This window comes from Nanorana parkeri, unplaced genomic scaffold (assembly GCF_000935625.1).
Source record: "Nanorana parkeri isolate BGI_ZX_2015 unplaced genomic scaffold, ASM93562v1 scaffold1593, whole genome shotgun sequence".
NCBI lineage: Eukaryota > Metazoa > Chordata > Amphibia > Anura > Dicroglossidae > Nanorana > Nanorana parkeri.
Window position 1 is genome coordinate 39,901 of NW_017307861.1, and position 10,709 is coordinate 50,609.

The 10,709-nt window shown below is 43.9% G+C and overlaps 1 protein-coding gene across 1 annotated transcript; it reads right to left on the reverse strand.

Moving 5' to 3' along the window:
- Positions 1-271: 271 nt before the first annotated feature.
- LOC108798953 (transcription factor jun-D-like) lies at positions 272-1,562 on the reverse strand. Its single transcript, XM_018570762.1, has 2 exons — positions 1,488-1,562; positions 272-979 (listed from the first exon to the last, which is right to left on the reverse strand). The coding sequence occupies exons 1-2, from the start codon at positions 1,560-1,562 to the stop codon at positions 272-274; spliced, it is 783 nt and encodes a 260-aa protein (XP_018426264.1).
- Between the last annotated feature and the right edge of the window lie 9,147 nt (positions 1,563-10,709).

Consider the following 10,709-nt stretch of genomic DNA (forward strand, 5'->3'; position numbering starts at 1 on the left):
TCAAGTAGACTTTTAAGAAGTTGTGCATATTCCAAAAAAAAATAATGTATTTCTTCTGTTTTGCAATCTTAATGACTGAAAACAAAATACCGTATATACTCGAGTATAAGCCGAGATTTTCAGCCCATTTTTTTGGGTGAAAAGTGCCCCCCTCGGCACAAAAGCATCAATGGCATAGAAATATACTAGCTCAACAAATTATTTGTGCCCATTTAACAATAATTACATAAACGTAGTAAATACAAACCCACATAGGTATCTGCAAATCTCTTTAGTACTGAGTCTCATGGTTTGAAAGAAATTGGCAACCGCTGTTGACATGACTCACTAACTTCTGTTTTAGCTGTGCCACTTGTTCCCTTAGTAAACCAGCCGTAGAAGCTAGGTCTGTGTTTTGGCACTTAAGAGTCTTCACTTTATCCTCTAGGTTTGAAATCTGCTCCAATTTTCGTTTTCTGCATTTGGAAGCTGCTATCCGGTTTCTTATTTTCTTCCTCTCGGCTTTAATTATTTCCTGGGTGTCCATATCTATAGGGGAGAGTGAAGGACTGACCATCTCTGGTACTAGCTGAAGTTCCTCTTTCAGTGTATTCAGCCGGTGAATTGAAAAGTTGGGCTGCATTTGCTCACAGCTGGAAGGTAGGAAAAGAAAGGACGCAGCTTCAGGTCTGTTACTTATTGAGCAGTCGATCATTTCACCAGAGTAACTGTTAGGATTCACATAATATGGAGTATCTGAATTTTCAGCTGATGGAAACGTAGATCCAGAAGACACAGAATGCAAGTTCACGCCAACGCTGAGGTGGTTATAATTGTGCAAGTCCTCCAGTACCTCAACAAACCCATCCGCAAATTCCTGCTCCTTGCTTGCCACTTTAGGATGTGCAAGCAGCTTACTAGCCGGATTTGTAGAGTTCAAGTCATTTGGATGGATAATCAGCATCTCAATTTCAGGGGAGGACAGTTTAAGCAAGCAGACCTAATTCAGTAAAGGTGGGTAGATTGCATCCTTGAAGCTGAAATTTCAGGTTGGTGTGGTTTTTTTTTTTAACCATCATATGTTGAGTAGTTTTTAACAAACCATTGTTGTAAAACAGTATGGCCACTATCCTCTGACGCAATGTGATTATCAATGGAAGTAAATCCCTTGTCAAAACAGAATAAAAAGCAGCAAAATAAGTGGCTTTCAAGTTTACGAACCGAGCAGAGGTTTATTCTCTTGAGCTTTTCTTTGCCTGGATACTTTAATCCATAATAACGAGTTTCTTAGCAATAAATGATGTTTGTGGCAAAGCAGATTAAAGTTCCTTCAGTAAGCATTCGACTGGATGAAACGACGGTATCTTCCTAGTTTTCCGTCAGTGAACAGTAAAGTTTCCCAAAAGGATGCTTGAATGTGTAGATCAAATAGGAGATGTAATCCTGTTCTGTTCCGTATTGCTTTCTCTTTAGTTTTCAGTAGCTTGTTGTTAGCAATCTCCACCCACTTCTTCCTCTACACTCTCATGCTGCACTGAGACACGGTATCGCCCACATTCTCTTATATAGCCTTCCAATCCCATGATGACACTTCTGTGCTCAGATATTGGTTCAGCGTGATGTACCGATATTCTTTCATTTGCATAGTTGTCAGGGCAACTTTACATAAACTGCAAACAGTGAAGTGCACTGTGGGTTGAGGTAACTCTGTAACCCTCTGTAATACGCTAGGAGTCTATAGCCAATTAGGAAGTGAATAAAAGTCACATGGTGGTTTATTTTGGTATTAAAGAACTTCCTTAGCAGAGAGAACACCGGGGATATTTATAAGCACATAGAGTGTACTAAAAGTTACCTAAAGGCTTAGCTGTTCTGTTCTTAACAGAAATTAAATAAAAATTGGAAAATACTTGTATGTCTTACGTTGTAAGTACAATATAAGGCTCCACAGTAGTCTCCTGAATTTGGTTTATTTAAATACAGGAGTAATTACCTAAGAAGTATAAACAAACTTTATGCTCAGATCAGCATCTCCTGTGTTTAAATGTATTTGCATTTACATGCTTTTATGTGTGTTTAGCTGTGTTTAGAGCAGGGTTAGCAAACCTCTGGCCCTCCAGCTGTGGTGAAACTACAAATCCCATGATGGATCTCTCTTCGGGAGTCATGTCTGTGGCTGTGAGAATCTTGCAATGCCTCATGGGATTTGTAGTTCCACCACAGCTGGAGGGCCGGAGGTTTGTTACCCCTGGTTTAGAGTATCTAATCTAGACGCACAATATGTTATTGTTTCTGAACACACATAAGCACAAAAAGTGTGAATTATACCATTAAAAATCATTACATACATTTATATGCGTTTAAAACTGTTAGTTACGGTGAGAGTCAGTGGGGAGAAAGATCGTACTGCACAGCTAATCACTGTGGATGACAGACAATGGATCTACATGACAGGACAACATGATTGAAGATGGAATTACATAGTGTGACTTTGTTTTTTAAATAGAGGATTATATCACAGTGTGTGTTATTTTTTGTGAATTTGTAACCAGGGCTTATTTTTAAAGAGGGCCTTGGGGACCAGAGGTGGGCATGAGAACATTGTCCTAATTAAAATGGGGAAAAGATGACTTGCCGAGGGAGGCCCCCCTTGCAAAGTACCTTCACCATGTGGCCTGGTATGGTCCAGGAGGAGGGGGTGACTGCTCGTTGCCCCCCGAATTCATGCTTGTATAAGGGGGGTCTGGTGTGGATTGGGGGGGCACAGTGTTTTTTTGGGGGGGTTCCACCTTACCATCCATACCAGACTCTCATCAAGAGTAAGGGTATGTTGTGGATTTTTGTGGCATTGGATTCTCCCAGAATACTTACCAGTCCCTTATAGGACCTGGTATGTATTTTTAGGGGTCCCCATGGCATTGTTCACAAGTGAAGAACAAGCTGGTAGGCAAATGTCATTTAGGTGCAAATGTTTGTAAAATGTCACTTTTGCTGTAGTATATCACACCGGTGGGCTACTTTACGTGCAAGATTAAGGCATTCCACATGCATGTTATTTAAAAGAGTTCTGTATTTTTTAATTTTAATTAAATGAGCTGCAAATGTTATGCATTGGCAAAGCTCCCCCAATTTTCCTAAGCTCTTTGTTTAACAATAGCTTGCCTATTATCCTCGGAAATTACTTTTTTTTTTTTACAAACAGAAGAGGCAGGTGAGAAATGTCATTCAGAAATGTCAAGCAGCATGTGTTTTTTTAATTCATTGTAAATGTCACTTTTGCTGTATTACATCCTACAGGTGCACCATTTCCCAGGCCGTTTTAGGGCATGTTAATTAAAGGAATGTTGCATTTTTAATGTTGCCCCTTAGGGCCCATTCACACCAGTTGCAGTGCGTTCCAGCCCGATTCTGGTCAGAACGCACTGCCTCGCATTGCGGCCGGCTCACTTTTTAGTGGGGCAGGTGGGGGAGTGGAGGGCCATTGAAGTGAATGGCACCGTAGCCACACCCTCCAGGATTGCGTAGTGCTTGCAGCATTTTGATTGCACCGGACCGCAGGCACAATGTGCCTTTGCGATCCCGTACGGGTGATCGCATTGCGGCTGGAGGGCGTGGCTATGGTGCCATTCACTTTAATGGCCACTCACGCCCCCTCCTGCTCCACTAAAAAGTGAGCCTGCCGCAATGCAAGGCATTGTGTTCTGGCCAGAATCGGGCCGGAACGCACTGCAACTGGTGTGAATGGGCCCTTAGGCATCATTAAAAGAGCTGCTCCTTGCTAAATGGTATTTTTGTAGATTTTTTTTTGCATTAGTACATGCTCCCCCACCTTCCCCAGGAGTGCCCAGCTACCCATAACCTTTGTTTGACAATCCCTTTCCTATTAGCTTTGAAAATGGGCAGACATTACTTTAACCACTTGAGTCCCAGCAGTTGTTTTAAAACGGAGATTGGATCTTCGTTATATGTCCTAGCGCCATTTTAAGACAGCAGCAGGAATGAATGGCTCCTGTGGGTCCTGGTGGGAGTGGAGACTGTAGCCATTGGCTGTCTTTGACAGCCGGGATACAGCACTAAGATACCGGGCGTCCGATGCTTTCACATAGTGTTCCATATGAGGGCTCTGTGAACCTCCTGTGCACCAAACTTAGGTAAGTTCATCCCATCCCTATTGTAGGTTTGTCTTGTGTTGTCCCTGCCCCTACCCCTTTTCCTCTCTTCTTTCCTTGATAGGTCTTTAGCCAGGAGGACTAAAGCACACTTTGGAAATACCACATACACATCTGTCTAACATGTTGAATGTACATTTGACTTCCTCAATGTAATGGCCTTGAGGCCCCGTTCACATTGAGCGATTTATCGCGCGGTAATTCCCGCGATATCGCGGCAATTTACCGAGCGATATCGCTCTCCAATGCTTCTCAATGGGGCAAAGGGTCCTGCTGTCGCGGGTTGTGCGTTGCTACAGCAGGACTCTTTTTGGAGCGGATTTAGCCGCGATTCAAGCTTGCTCAATGCAAGCATTTGCGCGATATCGCGCAAAATGCAAATCGCGTGACAAACGCGCGATTTGCAAACCGCTCAATGTGAACGGGGACTAACTGTCCCGCAAAAAAGTTCCAAGGTGCTCTATAACATGCATAAACAGTAGGGATGCACCAATACCATTTTTTCAAAACGGAGTATAAGAACCGATACTCTTCCACTAGTATTTGCCGATACAACTTACAGATACCTTTTTTTTTGTGTCATGTGACAGTTTTTCTGAAACAATGCAGACTAATGATTTTAGGACAGTGGTGGGGTGCCAGGGCCCGGTCGCAGCTGCAACCACTGCAACCCTGGTAGTTCTGGCCCTGACTCCAAGCTGTAGAGGGACTACAACTCCCAGCAATACATTATATAGCAATGCAGAATACCACCAGCTATAGAGAACTTAAAATCCCAGCAATACATTATATAGCAATGCAGATTGGGGCCAGCTATAGAGGACAACAAATCCCAGCAATGCAGAATGACACCAGCTATAGAGGGCTACAAATCCCAGCAATACATTATAAAGCAATGCAGAATAATATGAAGCTACATACTCTGTTGTGTTTCTCCAGGGTGGCGGCCTGATGTCTCCAGGGTCTCAGGTGGGCTGTGGAAGGTCTCAGAAGGGCTGTGTGGGCTCTCAGGAGGCTGTGTGGGCTCCTAGGGGGGCAGTGCAGGCTCTCAGGAAGCTGTGTGGGCTCTCAGGTGGGCTGTGCAAGGTCTAAGTTAGGCTGTGCAGGGTCTCAGGTGGGCTGTGCGGGCTCTCAGGAGACTGTGCAGGGTCTTAGGTGGGCTGTGCAGGGTCTCAGGTGGGCTCTGCGGACTCTCAGGAAGCTGTGCAGGGTCTCAGGTGGGCTCTCAGGAGGGCTGTGTGGGCTCTTAGGTGGGCTGTGCAGGGTCTCAGGTGGGCTGTGTTGGCTCCTAGGTGGGCTGTGTGGGCTCTTAGGTGGGCTGCACAGGGTCTCAGGTGGGCTGTGCGGGCTCTCAGGTGGGCTGTGTGGGCTCTCAGGTGGGCTGTGTGGGCTCTCAGGTGGTCTGTGCAGGGCCTTAGGAGGGCTGTGCAGGGCCTCAGGAGGGCTGTGCAGGCTCTTAGGTGGCATGTGCAGTGTTCGGAGGCAGGTGATGGGGATCCACAGGAAATAGTTGTGTGGCCGGCGCTGTAAGCAGCACCGCAAGGTCCCCAGCAAGCGCAGGACCTTAAGGCAGCCACATGTGTTTAAAAATGTAAACTGCCGGCGCTAAGTATTAGGGCATTTTCACGAGTACTTGAAAAATGCCTGGTATTCAGTGCCTGATAAACAGTGCATGCAAGTAAGGTTTTCTCAAGCAACACATTTTAGGTCCACTGCTGCCTCCTGCTGAAAAATTGCTCCAAATAGTAGACTAGTAACAAAATCATAAAAGGGCTCTCAGGTGGGCTGTGTGGGCTCTCAGGTGGTCTGTGCAGGGCCTTAGGAGGGCTGTGCAGGGCCTCAGGAGGGCTGTGCAGGCTCTTAGGTGGCATGTGCAGTGTTCGGAGGCAGGTGATGGGGATCCACAGGAAATAGTTGTGTGGCCGGCGCTGTAAGCAGCACCGCAAGGTCCCCAGCAAGCGCAGGACCTTAAGGCAGCCACATGTGTTTAAAAATGTAAACTGCCGGCGCTAAGTATTAGGGCATTTTCACGAGTACTTGAAAAATGCCTGGTATTCAGTGCCTGATAAACAGTGCATGCAAGTAAGGTTTTCTCAAGCAACACATTTTAGGTCCACTGCTGCCTCCTGCTGAAAAATTGCTCCAAATAGTAGACTAGTAACAAAATCATAAAACCAGGGTAGTTGCTATAGGTATCTACTCTGTACGTATATCAGTCATACAGGAACTAATAGATGAGAAGGGCAGATTTGTCTTTTTGAAATACAAATTATGTAACACATTGTTCATGCTGGCAAACATATATTTGTATAACCACAGACAAGCAAAAGTGTTAACTTCAATTCCTTGCAGGCTGGGAGACTGTGATGGGTGTAACAATCCAGAGTGGAAACCTCAACTTCACTTTGCATCCCTTCTTTGATAACACAATTGGCACCCTCATGTTTCATTAACCCAACCTAACAAACTGAAATGACAGCTACAAAAGCTACAACTAATAGATTTGTGGCACACATTGTACCACATGGATAGAGACTATACACTTTATTTACTGAGGTACGCCTCATAGCAGAATTGATTACTGCTTGACTTCCCATTATGTCCTTAGCTGGCAACCCCAGGCTCATATAGGGGCACAGTCGCACATGACACATTCCCAATAAAAGAGGAAAAAGCAGCTTTAATCACCATTCTCCTCCTTCTTGGCATTGCAGTTTTTAGAGACTTAACATAAGCGTACTAATGACTAAGCTACCTTTCAATCCCTCCAACAGAAAAGATCTGACCCTCACAAGTTAGCTGGTTAACCTTATCAACATCATAGAGAATGTGTACACTATATAAGTATGGAGCAAATGTAGCAGACCTCTGCCGCGTTACATTCACAACAAACAGTCATACACTTTTATACCCAAAATATAATGGCCAAAATGAGTCATGGTACATACTTCAGAACTTATTGCTTCAACCTTTTATAAGGACTACCATGGCCTATAAAACATCTACAAATTGACAATTGACCTCACAATTCCTCTGGAACTCTCAAGACTACATGACTATACTTCTAAGACAGCGCTAGACCCACTGAATTCTTTAGTAGAACATACTTTACAAGCCTCATTCACAACTGGCAACATTCTTGGTATGATCCTCTCCTTGTAATCTAAAATAACTTGCGCTAATGGGATTAATAAAATAGGGTAACAACTTAAAATATGTATTAATATTAATATGACCATAAGATTAAAACTCCATAAAACATTCCTAAGAACACAAGGAGAGAAGCTGCTGAACTCAGGCTAAAAGCCTCCAGAATAGTAGTATAACAAAATGTGCAGTGCTAAATGTCCTTCAGGAAGTTCAATACAAATTGCAATTAAGGATCAAAGTGATGTTACCTCCATGTCAAACAAATCATGAAAGGGTGTGTGTATATCATAAATGTGTAACAAATTATAAATTGTCAACCGTGGTAATAAAAACGTGTTATAAATTAGTTAATTATTTAGATAAATAAAATTCTGCAAAAGGACTGAGCAATGACGTAAAGGTCATCCCTTGAGAACGTCCATGTGACGAAACGCGTCGGGGGCAGGCCTACCTTTACGTCATTGCTCAGTCCTTTTTTTCACTCAGAACGGGTGACTAGCCGGCTTTCTACGTTGAATTGTATTTTATTGATTTTATTGAAGATCCGAGAACTCTGAGAAAGTCAAAAAAACGTTAAAAAAACTTTTAAGTACATTTCTCAAAATAATTGATATAAGTTTGCACTTTTAATATCTTTCGGAAGAAAACAACACGGACTAGCTCACAATGAGATAACATTTTATTTTTATTTTCATTTTTTCACATATATGACACATGGGGGTCTATTCTCAAAGCTGCCGAAGGATCTGGCCGTAGCTTCGGCCGATCCTTCGAATGTTTGCAGAATTTTATTTATCTAAATAATGAACTAATTTATAACACGTTTTTATTACCACGGTTGACAATTTATAATTTGTTACACATTTATGATGTACACACACCCTTTCATGATTTGCTTGACACGGAGGTAACGTCACTTGGATCCTTAATTGCAATTTGTATTGAACTTCCTGAAGGACATTTAGCACTGCACATTTTGTTATACTATGATCCTCTCCTTGCCCTCTGGCAAGAGCCCTGGCTGTGATGTCTATTTAGGATCCTTTTACAAACTATTTAAGAATGTGCTAGCACCAAAACTGAATACCACCTTTAATGCCATTTTGGGAACTTGCCCTTTCCCCAAACACTCATAAGAGGCTCACATTACCTCGATCACTAAAAACCGTACTGGTTAATGACCTATTGCATTGATAACTATTGATTTGAAGATACAGTGGTACCTCGGTTCCCGAACGCCTCTGTTCACGAACAATTTGGTTTGTGACCAGGAAGTTTCTCAAAATGTTGCCTCTGTTCGCAAACTCTGCCTTGGGTGATGAACCAAGGCAGAGTTTGGCCATCTTCCCCGCTCTGACACATGGTCCTGGCTACCTGTACTCCATATTGCGGTCGCAGACAGGGCTGTGGACACTTACTGTGAAGCTTTTTTGTGTGCTTTATACCACAGTACTGTACAGTATTACTGTATTCAATCCATCATGGCTCCCAAGAAAGTGCAGAGCAAGCATGGTGGGAAAAAGAAGGCGCAGAGCTCTAATGAAGGTGACAAGAATGTGCAGAGCATTATTGAAGGTGACCAGAATGTGCAGAGCTTTATTGAAGGTGACCAGAATGTGCAGAGCGTTATTGAAGGTGACAAGAATGTGCAGAGCGTTAATGAAGGTGACAATAATGTGCAGAGCGTTATCGAAGGTGACAAGAATGTGCAGAACGTTATTGAAGATGACAAGGATGTGCAGAGCAAGAATAGTGGTAAAAAGAAAGTGCAGCGCAATAATGAAGGTGACAAGAAAGTGCAGCGCATTAATGAAGGTGACAAGAATGTGCAGAGCAAGAATGGTGGTAAAAAGAAACTTGTGGTTACATTTTTTTTTTTTAATATGGTTCAGAACGGATTAACCTGATTTACATCAAACCCTATGGGAAAATATGATTCGGTTCACAACCAAAAATCCATGTAGGGGTCAGAACGGATTAACCTGATTTACATTGAACCCTATGGGAAAATTTGATTCGGTTCACAACCAATTCGGTTCGCGACCAGAATCGTGGAACCAATTAAGTTCGTGAACCGAGGTACCACTGTGTATGCAAAATTGTTAACCCAGCTACAACCCTATATGGACATGTTGATCTATCTGGAACAAATGAGCTTTGTTGCAAAACGCAAAATATATTTCTCAACAACCATGCCTGTAAACATAAGCAACCACTATGTCTAGTGACTCAAGATGCCAAAAAGGGGTTTGACTGCCTGAACTGGAAAATTCTTCAAGCCCCCTAAAACCAAACAGGCCTACCCGCTGTCTTTATGGATACGAATATGCCTTTGTATTTTTCACCCTCAGCTAGGATTAGAGTCAATGTAAATGTTCTCCTTTCTGATTTAGTCTCTATACCCAATGGGACCTGCCAGAGTTGCTCTTTGACAGGTAAAGCTTGGCCAAAACTGAGTCATGCAACAGGACAATGATCCCAAGCACACCAGCAAATCTACAACAGAATGGCTGAAAAAGAAAAGAATCAGGGTGTTGCAATGGTCAAAGACCTCAACCCAATTGAAATGCTATGGCAGGACCTTAAAGAAGAACTATGACATGAGTGCTTTTCACTCACCTCATAGTTCTAGCCGACCTGTGACAATGAGACTGTCACAGGTCGGCTCAGTAGATCAGGAGGTGAGGGAACACATACCGGGTTCCCTCACCTCTCGATCCTGTCACGGCTCTCTGCCCCCTCCGATCTGCCAGAGCTGACTGGCGGAACGGACGGGGGAGGGGGCGGGGACAGCTGGCTTTGCCTCTAGATAGGCAGAGCCAGCTGTCACTCACGCAGCTGGGCAGATCTCGACGTCCATGTCGGGATCTGCTCCGGCTGCGGCGTCTCAGTATACCGCGGCGTATCATCTTTTTCAGCAGGCGATATTGTTAATTACAAGTGCTCTGGGCAGCTGCACAGCCACCCACATCACTTGTAGCAGACTGTTCATGTGCTGTGGTTTTTGGGGTCCCCTGCTCCTCCGAAGGTCCAAGGACCACCAAAAAAAACACTGTCAGGATAGAGGGCGGGAGCAGGCCAAAGAACGTCTGTTCTCCAATCTGCTCTGCAATGAAGCAGGGAGTGCTATGCTCACAGCACTTCCTGCTTCAGCGCTGTCAGAAGCCGGCTGAAGTTCCAGTTATAGAGGAGATCAAGCACACTCCTTTGCTTGAATGTCGGTGTTAGAGGGCAAGAGAGACATCAGGAGTCTAATGGACCCCAGATGTCTTCATAAAGAGAACCTGTCACCTCTAAATGCTATCACATAGGATATTACAAGCCCCTATGCTGGTGTGTGTGGCCCCCCCGTCCACGGCCCCCCTCCCGCTGATAAATACCTTTCCTTGTTGCACTCCTTACCGAAAAATC

Bases quoted from the DNA above. Each gene is read 5' to 3' on its own strand.
- LOC108798953 (XM_018570762.1), bottom strand. From the start codon at position 1,562: ATGGGATTGGAAGGCTATATAAGAGAATGTGGGCGATACCGTGTCTCA. The intron at 980-1,487 runs GTGGGTGGAGAT...TTACTGAATTAG, and splicing joins ATGAGAGTGTAGAGGAAGAA to GTCTGCTTGCTTAAACTGTC.